Raw genomic sequence first — 15,361 nt, 5'->3', positions numbered from 1 at the left:
TATGAAGGACTCCAAGGGGAAAAAAACCAGAAGCCATCCCCCTACTTGAAAAGATTCCAAGGTAAAAAGAAAAGGGCCTAAAAACCGGGAGGCAAAAGGAACGCAATACGGAAACGGCAGGACGTCAGACACCACAAGATGGCAATGGAGCAACGCGCTTTGGAGCAGAGGCATCAGGGATGCAGCAGCGGAGGGCGAAACTCCCCAGGGGCACAGCTGGATGCGCTCCCACCTCTGCACTTCCACCCCCCTCCCCGCCTCCCGGAGGGCGGTGCAGTGCTCGGGAGGGTTATCCGGGGAAGCGCCGCCCTTACACGAGCACCGGCACTTACTGGAGGAGATCTTGCTCACGGGGTTTTTGGCTCCGTCCTGGGGCACCCGCTGCCCTTTGGTCGTGCCCTGGTCACTGGCATTGGCACTGGTGGTGATGCCGGAGAGGTTCCCTGTGGAGACAGCACCACGATGCCCAGCAGCCACGGGAGGCTGAGGGCACTCAAAACACCTCAGGAGGGTGTTGGTTTTGTTTTAAGGGATCTCCTTAAAAATGAAATCCCTTAAGCACTCAGCATTTAAGGCACTCAAACCCCACTCAAGATAAAGCTCGAGGGTGCTCATATCTCCATCAGCTCATCACACATTTCAAACTGCCAGAAAACCCAAAAACAGCCAATGTCAGGGCTAAGAGCAGAGAAGGGAAATATTTTGGCTGGATTTTAACTTTTTTTTACGGCCAGCAGCATCAGGGACGTTCAACCCAACCTTGTCTGCTGACACCCCCTGAAGTCACAACGGGCTGGAGGCATTCATGGGGGTTGATCCCCACAAGCACATGCCCTATCCCAGTGCCACCTCCTGCTCCTCCCCTCTCCTCTCACCCGGGCAGAGGGCCATGTGGCAGCCCTGGATGGCCTCTGGCTTGTCACCGTCACAGTGCGCGCCGCTGTCACTGCCCTTGCACACCACCTGCCGCTGTTGGACACCTTCCCCACAGGTCACCGAGCACTGCACCCAGACAGACAGACAGGCAGTCAGCGACAGCATGGGGGCAGCCCCCACACCCCCACTGCACCCCAGGATGTGCTGATGACTATTCCTCAGGTGGCTATTGCTTTCTGATATGGGTTTCCCTCCCTGTCTCCCAAACCCCCACGCTCTCTGCACAGGGATGCTCTCTCCCCTCTCTCATTTTTTCTTGTACCCTTATCCCTAGAAGTATTCAAAGCCAGGCTTGGAGCAAGCTGGTCTAGTGGAAGGTGACCTGACCAAGGTAAGGGATTGGAATGAGATAGGCTTTAAGGTCCCTTCCAACCCAAACCATTCCAGGACTCTGGGAAAACATCACTGTCTCTTGTACCCCTAACTCCACCAAGGCCAGGCTGGATGGGACTCTGAGCAGCCTGGTCTAATGGAAAATGTCCCTGTTCATGGCAGGGGGGTTGGACTAGATGACCTCAACAGCTCCCTTATAACCAAACCATTCTAGGATTCCACTCCATGACCCCTGATAAGCACCTGACCTTCAAACCCACCTCCCATACCCCTCCTTCCGGGTCCTTCCTCACCTCGGACCAGGCTCCTGTCCTCCACTGTGCGGGGCAGGGCAGGCGGCTGCAGGGCCGGCGCGTCTCGGGGCGTTGCCCGGGGCAGTATTTGGTGTGCAGGGTGCGGTTGGTGCCATCCTGCAGGCGCTGCACGCACTGCACCGCCCGCACCTGCACCCCCAGCTTCCCACAGGAGCGGCTGCAGGCACCCCACTCCTCAGCCACCCACCTGCCAGGGTGGGAAGATGGACACGGAGAAGGCATTTGAGGCCGTGCTTATGCTGGGAAGCAGCTGGAAATGCTCCCGATGTGACCCGGAACTTCCCCCTCTGAGAGGGATGGGAGCGCCTCGGGCCACGCGGAGAGGACTTACATGGGCTGGGAGCATTCCTGGAGGTTACAGCGCCTCCGGATTGGCTTCGGTTTCTTGCCGTTGTCACAGAAGTTCCTGTGCACCATCCGGTTGTCGCTTTTCCGACGGCAGCCGTACTTGGTGTACTGGATGCCTGAGAGGGGAGAGCATGGGCAGGGAGGTGATAGGTGTGGGAGTCCCTCCAGGTTCCCTCCCAGGTCCTTCTCCTGCATCCCTACTGCGATATGTGCTCTCAGATGTCACTATTCAGGTGGCCCCCAAGATTTGCTGAGGATGCTCAGGTGGCTGTTGGACCACCCGCCCAGGGTCCCCCAGGCTGCTGTGGAGTGCACACAGCTCATTGAAAATGTCCCAGCCTATGGCAGGGGTTTGGACCAGGTGATGTTTAAAGGTTCCTTCCAACCCAAACCACTCTGATTCCCAGAGCACAAGGTGTTCCCTGTGATGTGAGGGTCAGATCCCAGTGGCTGTATGGCACATTCCACCAGCAAACCTCAAGCCTACTTCTGTGCAAACTTTAGTAGTGGCCATCTTCAAAATCACTGTTTCTTGGCTCAAATACAGTTAAACACAGCCAAGGACTTTAAAACTCTTAGCAGTTCCATGGATAGACAAAGTATGCACACACAATCACACAAGCCCATTCCTGTAACATATCTGGCTAAAATGCTCCCTTAAACTGCTTTGCAAAAATTTCTCCTTGCCAGAGATGCCCCAAGGGGCTCACACACCCTCTACCATATCCAAGCATCCCCCCCAGGTAAGGTGAAGAAGAAGTAACCTCCTCCACACGCTTTGGAGCACTGGGACCAGCTCTTGAGGGCCCACTCATAGGAATCCATCTCCTCCAGCAGGACATTGTTATTTCCAATCATGGGCAGCAGGTCTTCGTGGATGATGTACCGGTACATGAGGCTGCTCCTCGCCTCCTCTTCCTGAGGGATGACCTGCACAGAGGGAACAGTCAGAGGGTGAAGAACAATGCCATGGGAAAGGGACCACATGGCAGGGTGGTCTACACCCAAAACTGGGGACAAACAAAGGGATGGATGGGAGCACAGACCTGCCATTCCCTGCATATCCAGGGAATCCAACCTCTAATTCCCCACATAACAGCATAATTAAAATGGGATTTGGAGTCATAAGCATTTGCTGCAGAGCAAAATGCAGCTGGGCTCAAAGGCAAGTGCCTGAGCAGCACGTCCTTGTGCTATTCCCCCACACAGCTTTTCACCCCTTGCTTTTGGCTGGCTCATTCCCTGGATTTAATGACACTCTTCCTCTACCCACATCACACCTCAGACCACCTCCCCTGTCTGACAGATGTCCCCAAGTCCCCCAGAGCACGTACCACCCAGGCTTACCAAAACACTGATGGCCTGGTGCAGGGGACCACTGGTTTTCAGGCTCTCCTTGCCTTGTTCCACAGTGTATTCCCACTCCAAGCCCATCTCAATGAACACTTGGCTTTTGGCTTCTTTGCCTTTGGCATTCAAGATGAAGTTCCCTGTGGCTTGATTCTTAACAGCTGAAGGAGAAAGGAGATATTTTCAGTATCATTCCCTCTGGTCACTCACTTTGGAAGATGTGAATGACCTAAACAAGACCCTCTTTGGTGGGAATTATGAGAAAAGGGTTGAGAAAGGGTGAAGGGAGAGGTGGACTAGGGCATGCTCACCGATGCTGTGGGATGCTGGCTCCATCTCCTCTATCTGAAGGTGCCTTGCTCCAGCTGGGATCTCAAACATCTTCAAAACACCTGAAAGGGAGGGACAAAGGAAGGAGGGAAGAGAAAGAGCAGGTTTCCTCCAACTGGACACATGAATCCAGCTTGTGAGTCTGCTTCCAAACCCACCCAGCCTTCTCACCTGGCTGCTTGGGGGTCTTGGCCAACGTGCCCTTCACCGTCCGGCAGTGGGAATTGTCCCCCCCGCAGACCCCACACTTGTCATCCTGCTTCAGGGAGCCAACCTCCTTGTCACAGCCGACATGCTGGCACCCAGGGGAGGAGAGGACAAGCCTGGGGTTACACACCTGCCCAGCCCATTGCTCCACCATCCCCTTTGCTGCACACAGGCTCGGTCCCCAGGGGCAAAACACATGCCCCCAAGGGGCTGAGCTCTCTCCTGGCCAGGGGAAGGACAGGGACAGCCGCACAACAGCTCCTCACCACGCACTCGCCCCGGACGCAGACGCTGTAGGGGTCTCGGTAGCTGCAGCGGGTCCCGTCGTGAACAACCTGGTTCATGAACACCACGTCTCCCGTGCCCTCAGACTGGCAGATCAACTCACACTTCTGAGCATCTGCGGCAAAGGGAAAGGGGAGAAAAAGGGAAGTGGGGGGGAAAGGAGTTGTGGAAATTCATTAGGGTGACTGTAGACAGAAACCCATCTCAGCTTGTACACCTGAGCACAGCCACAATTCCAAAGCCCAGGATATTTATGTGGCTGATCTCCCATGTCCATTTGCTGCTCAAGAGCCTGCACTTTTGCCCTATATACTCAGAATATTAAGGGAAGTACAGGGCACGCTACATGAGGCTGCAATGCAAATAGGCAGCTCTGCTCTGGAAACAGGCTGGGAGATCTGGAAGTGTTCAGCCCAGAAAAGGAAAGGCTCCAGGGAGAACTTGGAGCCACTTCCAGCGCCTGAAGGGGCTCCAAGAAAGTTGGAGAGGGACTTTGGACAAGGAGAAAGACCCAGAGTGACAGGGTAAGGGGGAATGGTTTCAAACTGACAGGAGGTAGGGTTAGATGGAGTATTGGGAAGAAAATCTATATTGTGAGGGTGGTGAGGCACTGGCACAGGTTGCCGAGAGAAGCTGTGGCTGCCTCTGGATCCTGGGAAGTGTTCTTCCAACTGTGAGTAACCTGGTGTAGTGGAAGGTGTCCCTGCCCACGGCTGCAGGGTTCGAATGAGATCATCGTTAAGGTCCATTCCAATCCAAACCACTCTGTGATTCCATGATTTTAAAAAGCTAGCTGCTTGATGTTGGTTCATTGCACAAGCTTCCAGCTCAGGAGCTTCCCACTGCCCAACATCCATGTGCAGCTGGCACAGTCTCCATTCCCAGGGTGACAGCCACCAGGGCAGAGTCCTCTGGAGGAATTTGGCTATTTCTCCTCTGTTATGACCCGCCACCACTCACCATCATGATGCTCGTAGGGAAGCCAGGAATGTTTGCTGTTCTGGTAGGTGTAGTAGGAGTTGCGCTTGGAGCACTGTTGGGCACGGAAATCCTGGAAGGGCCCCGGGCACTCCTCAGCATTGCAGACCTGGTACTCGTAGGTGGCTCCTGGGCACTGGCGCCCTCCATATGCTGGGCTGGAAGATAAACCCAATGGGTCGTAAGAGTGCTGCAGAGGGGATGATGCGCAACCCCAGCGCAGTTCAGTGCCCGAATACACGGCACAGCTCCCAAAGGAATGGATGTCCCCATCCCTGCCAACAAGGGGAAGACCCAGGAACTTCTGGCTCGTGGCCACTTCCAGTGGGGAAAAGGGAGGGAGGCAAAATCCAGACGTACAGCGGGTTGTCGCAGCTCCGGCTGCGGGATCGCACGCCTCCCCCACAGGTCCTGGAGCACGAGCCGAACTTGGACCAGGAGCTCCAGCCGCCATCCTGGCTGTAAGGCTGCTCCGACGTCTTCCAGATGCAGTGGCCCTTGAAGCACCACTGGAAGGGAGGAGAAGGAATGAGTTCCGGACCTCTTCCAAAGCGCTCAGCACCAGTGGAATGCTCTCCTGCACCCACAGCACTACAGAAATGGTAAAGCACGGGAGGAAGGCGCTCTTCATTGTGCCCTCGGACACATCCCTCCTACAGGAAGCAGGACCAGCACCTACCTTGCCAGGAGAGCACTCAGTCCCATCCAAGGGTGGCCCCTTCTTTGTCTTGCAGAAGTAGGGGTTGTCCGGGTGGCTGCACCACAGCTGCTTACAGGGGTCAAAGGTGCGGAACTGGGGAGCACAGAGGAGCTGGGCTGGGACAGCAGCAGCAAGTACCAGCAGGCTGGGGGCAGCCAGGCTGGCTGGGGATCCCGGGGAGGGGGGACGGCGTGGCCATACAGCCTGTACTCACCGCGGTGCACATCTTGTACCCCACTCCAAAATCAAAGCGGCACTGCTCGTCCATGGAATAATTAATCCCGGGCAGCTCAGGTAATGTGGGCCACTGGTGCTCAAAGGGGTCATCCAGGAGGCAATCGTAGGAGCTGCAGAGTCAGACAGAGGAGTTCCTTCCCGTCACCCCATCCCTCAGCTCCAGGCCACTCTCCAAATTCAGCTGTTCGGAAATTCGAATTATCACGGAATCCCAGAATGGTTTGGGAGAGAACGGTCCTTCAAGGCCATAGAGTTCCACCCCCCATCATGGGTAGGGACACCTTCCACTGGACCAGGTTGCTCCAAACCCCAGCCAGCCTGGCCTTGGACACTTCCAGGGATCCAGGGGGAGCCACAGCTTCTCTGGGCAACCTGTGCAAGGGCCTCATCTCCCACAGAAATGAACGTTTTACTAATATCCCATCTAACCCTACTCTGTCAGTGGAAAGCCATTCCCCCTTGTCCAAAGCCGTTACCCAGCTCTCTTGGAGCCCCTTCAGGCACTGGAAGAGGCTCCAAGGTCTCCCTGGAGCCTTCTGCTCTCCAGGCCGAACACCCCCAGCTCTTCCAGCTCTTCCAGGAGGCACTTGAGCCCTGGGAGCATCTTTGGGTACCAAAAGCCACCAGTCCTGGTCTGAGAGGAAAACATCCCCTCCCAGCTGGAAGGGGCGTACTGGATGTAGCGGTTGAGCTCCTGTTTGCTGCAGCGGGACCAGTGATAGCGGTGGAAGGCGGCCTGGACCAGTGGTGCCATGATGCTCCCCATGCTGGTCTCATCAGCGCAGCGGTTGCCCTGGCCATCATGCTCCATGCCCAACCTGGTGGGAAAATCCCATGGGATTTGGGACACCTAGAGCAGCAGCAGAAAGCCCCCTTTGCAAAGAGAGGGGCACCACCACAGCCAGCTCTGCCCCCACAACTTACACATGTCCGGTCTCGTGGGCGATGACAAAGGCCGAGGAGAAGCCGTCCTCGTGGTTGAGGGTGCAGCTGCGGAGAGGGTGGCACATCCCTGTCACCGGAGCGTAGCCTGGGGCAAAGAGAGGAGGGAAGGACAGAGGAGGAGAGAAGAGAGAAAACCTTTTGAGAGAGGGGGGCGGAAATAAAAAAAATAAGGAAAAAAACCAAAAGACAAATACATAACCTGGCTTCACTGCAACAGAAGGAAAAACACAGAGGAAGGCACTGAAGAGGAGGCGCTGCCCAGGTCACTTGGATGGCAGCCCAAGGACTTGCTCATCAGTGTGACCACCCTGGCGCCAAACGCCAGCAGAGGTTGCTCTGGGGCTTGCTGGCACCACTGTGCCCGTGTGCCGACACACCTGAGCAGACAGGAGGGCAAAAGCAGCACCCACAACACGCTGACAGTGTGGGTGGCCACCGCCTCCCAGCCCAGGAATGGCATCCCCCGCATTCTTCTTCATTTAAAACAAAGAAGGAAAAAGAGAGAGAAGGAAAGGCATGAGACGCTCCCCAGGGCCCTGCCAAAACCGCAGCCCTGCTCCCCATGGGGCACACCCGCACATGCACCCACCCCAGGACCCCAGCCCTCGATCAAGTGCAGTGCAGTGGGGCAGCTGTGGGCAGAGAAATCTTCCCCCACCCAGGCAGCAACACATCACCTCCGTTTTGTTCACTTTTCCTTTCTTTCTCAGCTTCTTTCTGCCCAATTCAATTATGTTGTTGGCACACTCTGGAATTTACTCCCCAAAGTTTTCTATGTATGTTGGATTTTGTTAAGGCTGACCCTTTTTGGCATCAAGGGAGTTAGTGAAGGAAGGACTTATAGGTCAGAGAGGCAAAAGCAGGGCAGGACCATGCTGGATAACCATCCCCTGGGGACTGGGATGCTGGAAGAGGAGAGTTCAGTGAGCCAGGAGTGGGCAGCAGCAGGACAGGGGTGCTGATGAGCTGAGGAAGATGCACATCCCTACACCCACCCTGGCCAAACCACAGGGTCCACAGAGCTCCCTCCCCATCCTTGTGGGATATTTGATCCACACCAAGTCAACTCCCATAATGGGGTTTAACCATAGAGTAATAAATCAAGTCCTGGATAATCATTTGAAAAGACTTTTTTTCCCCCATGAAACTTTCCACAAGAAAGAATAAAGCTGTGGAAAGCTTCCTCTATGAGGGGATGGCAAATTTATTTTGTCTAGGATGAAAATTGGATAAATTCCCAACCAAAGCAGCTGTGGATGGGAGATGTGACAAAGGAATATGAAAGGGTGGATGCTCACAAAGGCAGTTTTTTGTAATGAAGACTCTAGTAAGAACTGGAAGGAGTATAAAAAGTTCTCCACAGGAGAATGATACTGAGAGGCAACTACGTGGAAAATATTTAATTCTGAGCATAAGCATCCTTCAGCCCAGGCCAGAAAACCTTCCTGTGCCACCCATTGCAGAGGGACACAGGAACTCTTTGGGTGTTGACAAGATCTGTAGAGCAGCAATTAATAATTTACAACCCATCTGTCCACTGCTTTTCTCTTCAAAGGGCAGGGATAATTTGGTGCCACACTCTGGTTCTTCATTCCATGCATCCCCGAGCTTAACAGAGGTGTTGGGGTTCCGCAAGGACTTTGTTTTGGGGAAAAGAGGCAAGAACAAGGACAGTGTTACTATTCCAGCAGTCCAATCAGAGAGAAATTCCTGGTGGATGAGGAGTTCCTTGTGCCATGCAGCACAGCCAGGCAAGGACACAGCAGCCCCGAGGACTTCCACAGAAAGCCCTGGAGATGTGTGACAAGCAGAGAGCCAGATCTGCAGGGAAAAGGGGAAAGAGCTGCTGGAAGGAGCACCCCTAGAGCAGGACCACTCCATCGATCTCACAACTCCTTCCCACCAAAGGGCAGCCTAGGGAGTCTCCCCCTTCTGCCAAAAATGGTCCTCTCACGAATGCCTTTGAACACAGTCACTTTGCCAGGAAGGGTCTAGAAAAATGAAACAAAAGCTGGTATTTCACCCGTGTGACTCTGGACAAGGAGATCAGGGCAGGTCACCAGCCTGGCACAACCCAAGATCTGCTGTTTGGTGGCCACAGCACACTCAGGAAGGCTTCCAGCTGGATATCTCCTGAAGTTCATCTCCTGCTGAGGGGGATCCTTTTCATGATCCAAGTCAGGACAGGTTCCCTTCTCCACATTTCCTTCCTCCTTTGCACACCAGGAGGGTTTGTGCTACAGATCAGGGTGACAATACCCACCCCATTCACAGCATCAAATGGAGCCTCCTGATGGAAATCCAGACCTAGCCAACAGCGTGGAAAGGAAGAGATGGGAATTTGGAAGCAGCAGGCTCAGAACTGGGAAAAGTCACCCTTCGTGATAACACCAAAGCACCTGTTTTCCTAATGGAGCCATGAAACATCAGAAGGTTTTCCTAAAAATTTTTATTAGCAAGGCCTCCAACTTCTCAGACCACACCAGCACAATCTCTCCATCAAGAGTAAAACTTCACCTGCAGTAAAACTTCCTCTTTGTCCCAGGATTTATTGAATGCTCCCATGTCCAAGAAATAAATCCATATAAAATCAGGCTTTAAAGGTCCTCCAGAGGACAGAATAAATTGATTGTCCCCATGCAGCTTCCTGTGGTATTTCACCTTTTTTAATCTTATTTTTATATTTTTAAGGCGTTTTGGGCCAAGGGGAGGACAGGTAAATAAAATCACTGAGCAGGAGAATAAATAAATAAAGATATTTTCTCCATTTAGGTCAATGCTCTGGATTAATTATGTCTCTCCTCTTCATCACATGAAGGAAAAAAATATCAATTTTTTTAACCTTTTTCTGGACCTTGCTGGCCAACAAACAGACTGTGCTCGCAAGAATTCCTCTCCTCTGGCTGGCTTTTCCACCCCAGCAAACTGCACGTACCTGATCGAGACAAATACAGTACCTTGCATACCTGCAGGCCCAAAATCTTGCCTGGTGAGGAAGACGGCGTGGTCGTGGTACTCGGCGTGCTCCGGGTCGGAGCGCTGCTGCGAGTGCGCCCAGCGGCACACCTGCTCCAAGCTCCGCGACGGATTCCCCCGCTCAATCAGGCTGACTGACTGCGGAGGGAATGGAAAAGTTACTGCTGGGGAGAAAAGGAAGAGGTGTCTCCCTTCCCCTGGAAGCCAAAGATGGTTTTATCCCACGTGGGAGAGAAGAAGCTGCAGGAGGACCTGCTCGGGAAGCGTCAGATCTAGACAGTGGTGAGCCAAGATCTCCCCTGGATTCAAACATCTGCTCCTTGTTTCCGACACTGTCCCCTGAACCTCAGAAGTGACCCAGCTGGGCAAAGCATCTTCCTCCAGAGCTGGCTTTGGGATGGATAAATCATCCCTAAGAGAGCCTGGCGGTTCCCATCCCGCCGTATCACCACAGCTCCAAATCCCTTCCCCTCCGCAGATCAACCTCCAGCCCAGAGCACAAATGTCGCTGGGAGGAAGCCAGACAGATTGTTGGCTTTCTTAGCTAGAGATGATGTTCCTGGTCCCATGGAGGCCTCCAAAAATGGGCCAGCCTCCATCCTTATTCCTGCTCCTCAGAACCATCCCCAGATCTTCAGGATGTGTTGGGAATCTGCCAGCCAAGCATATTTCTATAATAAGGAAGTTTTTTTCCAAGACCTAACCAGTCTTATTTATGGATCACACACACAGACATCACTTTGTTGAGTCATTAACACCCTTGCTAGAACACTTCCTGTGGGACAGGGGCTTGCCCCAAAAAAGTATTGAAAATCACATTGTTTTAAAGAAAAATCTGGCTACTGTGCTCGAACAAACCTTAAAAAATAAGTGCAGCCTGAGAAATCACATGAAAACTTCTCAGAAAACCTTCCAACGCTTTTCCTGGCCATGCCCAAGCCACACGAGAGCTACAGGACAGCCAGGGAGCCAAGTTAAGGAGATCCTGACCTGGGGATCTCTCTCCTTCATGTCCAGCTCCTCTCAGTGTGGCAAGCCACCTTTATCGCATCATCCACAGAGCTCTGAGGAAGCCACTGTGGTTTTCCCCACATACCAGAACAAGCATGTAACAGCAGATCACAGCCACCCACCCACCATCTTCCTGAGGGCCTCGTAGGCCATGGGGCTATCCAGGCCCTCAGCTCCCAAAAACCAGGCTGAGGAGGGCTCAAATTCACCCCTGCTCAAGCACAGTTGTCATTTGGGCTCTGACAGCTGCCATGTTTTCCCAAGCCCGGGCTTACCTAAGTGCTAAATAAATATTAGAGCATGTCCCGCTGGCCATGTCCAAGCGCTGGATTTACCTGACGATATCCCACCATGATCATCCTGACCAGCACGATGTTGATGTGAACGCCCAGGGACTCGTCGTGATAAATTTCATCCACCTGAAGAAGTAGGGGAAATCCAACAAGGAAAAAGTTAAGGCCATCTCAGCTCTTAAGCCCATTCTGTCCTCCATGCACCCATGTTCCGCACCCCTCCAGGCTTTCCAAGACCAGGTGCAAAGATCTCATCCTCCTCCTCCCACTGTGGGGAGGTGGGTTTTTTTTCCCATTTTCCCAAGTGTAACAAGCAAAAAAGCCAAGCTGGAATAAGCCAAAAATTTCCCCAGGAATGGCTCAGATGGTCAATGACATCACCCATTTCCATCAAGGGCTGCATTTCCTCCATCGCATTTCTCAATGAGCTACTGCCCCTTTGGAATATGAATCTCTCAGAGGGATGGAAATGCTCCAGACTGCAGCATCCAATGGAAAAATGGCTTTTTGATACAATCCTTTGCCCCTCCCCAAAGCCAGGGCTTTCCTCAGTCGCATCAGTGAGTCAAACCTGACCTATGGCTTCAGAAATCCCAGGAGAAGGCAACACAATGAAGAGAACGGGGAGGGCTCATGAGTCAATGATATCTGTACCATCCTCGGCTATTAAAAATGACCTTGCAAAGGAAATACCAGCTATAACCTTTTCCTTCTGCGTTTCCAGGATGAATAAACAAATTCTACTCCTAAATGCTACCAAAAGAGTAGGACATCCAGATGGGAAATGCCCCTGAGAGCTGAGCCCAGTGACATGGAAAGAGACACAGAGTGGTCATCCACAAACCCATGTGAGACCCTGCACCTCCTGCAAAGCAAGGGAAAACACAGCCCAGGAAAGAAAAACACCCTGACTTTCTGGAATGGGACTTTCTTTTTCCCAAAAAGCCTCTCAAATGAACAGTTCCACAAATGGGGGTTCACTGCAGAAGTTGAGGAGACTGAATTAAGATATTTTTTAAGATTGACTAGAATTCATGTTTTAATTAAAATAGACTTTTTTAGCTTTGCCCAAGAGGCGGACTAATTTGCCTCAGCTCTATCAAAGCTTTCCAGACTAGATGAAGGTTATAAAGTCAAATTTATGGATCTTTTATATTTTCCTCCATTCCTTTGGGGTTTTTCAACCTTACATCAAGGATGGGGTGAGAACCACCCTTCTACTGCTGCCCAAATGCAAGTCAGCCATTCCCCAGTGTGTTTTACAAGCCCCCAGTTTCCAGCCTGGGATTCCATTTGAAATACCCACTTAGGCCAGTTTTAAACCCAAAACCCCAGTGTTAACCTTTTCCCCATGACAACTAATACTCCCATGGGGTGCCTCTAAGCCATGCAGAGAGGTAATGCAGATCCTGAGCCTTGAATGCAGCAAAATCGATTATAAAAAATTAAAATCAATCAATAAACTGCCAGTCCATCCCCATTAATGCATCTCTTTGGATGCAGAAGCTGCAAGAACCACGGGGTGCTTTATTCATCAGTGTGGAAAGACAACGATGGTCAACCCACCTTCAGCTCATCCCTACTTTCTGTGGGGGGGATGCTTCTTCACCCACCCCCTTTTGCAAGAATAACGAGAATATGATGGATTTTTTTCTGATCCCAACCCTATTTTTGGGGGATGTGCACAGAAGGGTGGAAGGTCACGCAGTGTTGCAGCTGCAAACATTACTCAGGCTTACAGACCCACTGAGGTATGAAGGATCCAGGCCAGCAAGGAGCTGCAACTCCCCAGGGATGTCAGGCTCAGCCCTGGGTTTCAGGATGTAGGAGGCTTTGGCATCCCAGAGAAATTCCACATCATAAGTTTGATCCCTTACAAAAATATTGGTAATAATGGCAGGGTGGGAAAGTGGGGAGAGAGGGAGAAATTAAAACTGTGCTTCAAGAGATGCAGAGTTGGACCTGGGGGGTGGTTTGGGGAACTAGACAGGGAACACAACCATTTCCTTCACTTTCCCAAATCTTCACGCATTTTCCTTCACCCCCAGCACTCGTCAGGAGCTGGAGCTTCAAACTAACAGAGAGCAGGCTTAGAAGGGATATTGGGAAAGAACTGAGGGAAGTGAGGGTGGGGAGATCCTGGCACAGGTTTGTCCAGAGAAGTTGTGGCTGCCCCATCCCTGGAAATGTTGAAGGTCAGGTTTGATGTGGCTTAGAATGACCTGGGATGGTGGAAGGTGTCCCTGCCCTGCAGGGGGGTTGGAATTGGATGACCTTTCATCTCCCTTCCAATCCATTCCATGATTTTAGGATTCTATGATCATCCACCAGCGCTCTGGTGCTTGCTGCCTGCTCCTGGGGACCCCTCAATCCATCAGAATGTGCCATGTTCCTGCCTTAGGGACCTCTCTACCAGCCACAACCTGACCTTGCTGTGACTGGGAGCATCAAGAGGAGCAGCACAGACCTCTCCCTTCCCAGCTGCACAGGATATTTTGGCAGAATGCTCAGTAGATCCTGCTGTATTATTCCAAGATGGGATTTAATTCCATAAATCTTCCTTATAAAGCAGCGCTAAATCCCACCCTCCTCCAGCTCGCAGAGACTTGGGACTCCCCCTCTCCAGCCTCTGAAATGAAAAGTTAACCTAAAGCCCCGCCCCTGTTTAGTCCAGGGTTTAGACAGGGATCTGTACCTAACCGATACCAGCTCAGTAGTGACCTTTAGGGTTAATTCAGAAAGCAGATGTGGAACCAGACTGCCCAAGGCTACAGACTTCCCTTCGCAGCCAGATATAAATAATTGATTGGGGGATGGAAAGAATCATATCAAAAGGGCTTGGCACTGGCTGCTGCAAGGGCTGTGACCCTGCAGGCCCCAAGTTTTGGGGCAGTGGGGGAACATCAGCAGAGCCAGCTTCCCTCAAGTGCTCCAATGCCTGTGGAAGAAGTGGGGATGAAGGTGGAGGGGCCGAGCATCACCTTGGAAATGGAAATTCACCCAGAGAGCAGTTTGCAGGCTTGGCGCAACTCCCCCCGCCCTCTGCTGATGCCATTAAGCAAGCCAGTGTCTTCAGAGAAACCTCTTCCCCCAAAAATACCTGTTCAGCAAAGGCCTCCAGTAAAGGGACCCACATCCCTGAAGCCATAGGATAAAGATCTTCTTACCCCTCTCATCCATGTTCGAATTTTCCCACCAATGAACAGCCCAGCCCCTAGGGCTTGTTGTGAGTTAAGGGCAAACCAGCAGGAATGAGCAGCCCACAGGACTCCCCCCAACCCTGCAACACCAAGGAGACAGTGGCAATGCTTTACAATGAAAGGAACATTACAACCTGGGAGCAGGGCAGGCTGCCTCCCCAAATCCCCACAAACCTCTGGCCAGCCCTGAGTCTGCAGCCCCAGACATGAGATCCCGACAGCAAAACCGCACTGGCAACGAGGTCTAGACCTCGCTGTTCTTCAGGGAAGGAAAACAAAGGGAGAGACATGAGAAGAATTTGCCAAACCAGCAGAATAGCTGACATTTCAAAACGCCAGGATCGCTTACTCGGAACAGCCAAGTCATCTTTAAACTCCTTTCTTTTATTCCCCCAATCGGTTTTCATGCCCATGGATTCACCCTGAGCCTCTTTGCCAGGGCTGGGGGATTCAGAAGGGAGCGGAAAGTCCTCCTTACCCCACATCTTTGGGCTTGCATAATGCATAATGTCACCTCTGTGAAGGCTGACCCACATTATCTACGGGGAGGAACAGAGGTAGGGGAAAATTGTTCTGCAGGGCAAGGATTGGTCAGAGCTCTCTACAGAACAAGGCTCATTGTCCCAAAAAAATAGCAACAAACACATAAGCCTGTACAGAGGGAAGGGAAAAATGCATGTTCACATGAGAGACATCAGAGGTAATTTTGTTAATGTCAGTTAGCAAGGAAGTGGCTCATAAACCCCTCACCTAAGAAAAAAAAAATACACGGGTTAAAATTAAAGCTGAAGGTTTAATTTTTGTTCCCAAACCTTCTCTTCTGTGGGGTCTCAGTAGCACTCTTTGTTGCTCTGCCCTTGGGAACAATAATTTCAGCTAGAGTCAGGCAAGTCCAAGCCTGGAAAGGGCTCTGACTCA

At 52.1% G+C, this 15,361-nt stretch overlaps 1 protein-coding gene across 2 annotated transcripts in view; it reads right to left on the bottom strand.

The window, feature by feature from the left end:
- The window catches only part of ADAMTS14 (ADAM metallopeptidase with thrombospondin type 1 motif 14), a 29,779-nt gene that overhangs the window by 3,212 nt on the left and 11,206 nt on the right, over nucleotides 1-15,361 (bottom strand). The window contains exons 5-21 of one of the 2 annotated variants that reach the window (XM_040071943.1): nucleotides 11,286-11,369; nucleotides 9,921-10,077; nucleotides 6,943-7,048; nucleotides 6,693-6,836; nucleotides 5,996-6,128; nucleotides 5,761-5,874; nucleotides 5,442-5,590; nucleotides 5,064-5,239; nucleotides 4,085-4,218; nucleotides 3,783-3,906; nucleotides 3,593-3,673; nucleotides 3,279-3,442; nucleotides 2,696-2,861; nucleotides 1,915-2,047; nucleotides 1,563-1,770; nucleotides 876-1,002; nucleotides 333-443 (exon numbers count right to left, since the gene is read on the bottom strand). In XM_040071943.1, coding sequence (XP_039927877.1) covers nucleotides 333-443; nucleotides 876-1,002; nucleotides 1,563-1,770; nucleotides 1,915-2,047; nucleotides 2,696-2,861; nucleotides 3,279-3,442; nucleotides 3,593-3,673; nucleotides 3,783-3,906; nucleotides 4,085-4,218; nucleotides 5,064-5,239; nucleotides 5,442-5,590; nucleotides 5,761-5,874; nucleotides 5,996-6,128; nucleotides 6,693-6,836; nucleotides 6,943-7,048; nucleotides 9,921-10,077; nucleotides 11,286-11,369 — 2,311 coding nt within the window. The remainder of the gene's footprint in view (nucleotides 1-332; nucleotides 444-875; nucleotides 1,003-1,562; nucleotides 1,771-1,914; nucleotides 2,048-2,695; nucleotides 2,862-3,278; nucleotides 3,443-3,592; nucleotides 3,674-3,782; nucleotides 3,907-4,084; nucleotides 4,219-5,063; nucleotides 5,240-5,441; nucleotides 5,591-5,760; nucleotides 5,875-5,995; nucleotides 6,129-6,692; nucleotides 6,837-6,942; nucleotides 7,049-9,920; nucleotides 10,078-11,285; nucleotides 11,370-15,361) is intronic. The other variant, XM_040071944.1, reaches the window with a different exon arrangement.

This window comes from Hirundo rustica, chromosome 8, assembly GCF_015227805.2.
Source record: "Hirundo rustica isolate bHirRus1 chromosome 8, bHirRus1.pri.v3, whole genome shotgun sequence".
NCBI classification, from domain to species: Eukaryota; Metazoa; Chordata; class Aves; order Passeriformes; family Hirundinidae; genus Hirundo; species Hirundo rustica.
Note: the sequence above shows the minus strand (reverse complement) of the source record. Positions and strands in the feature narration are given on the sequence as shown.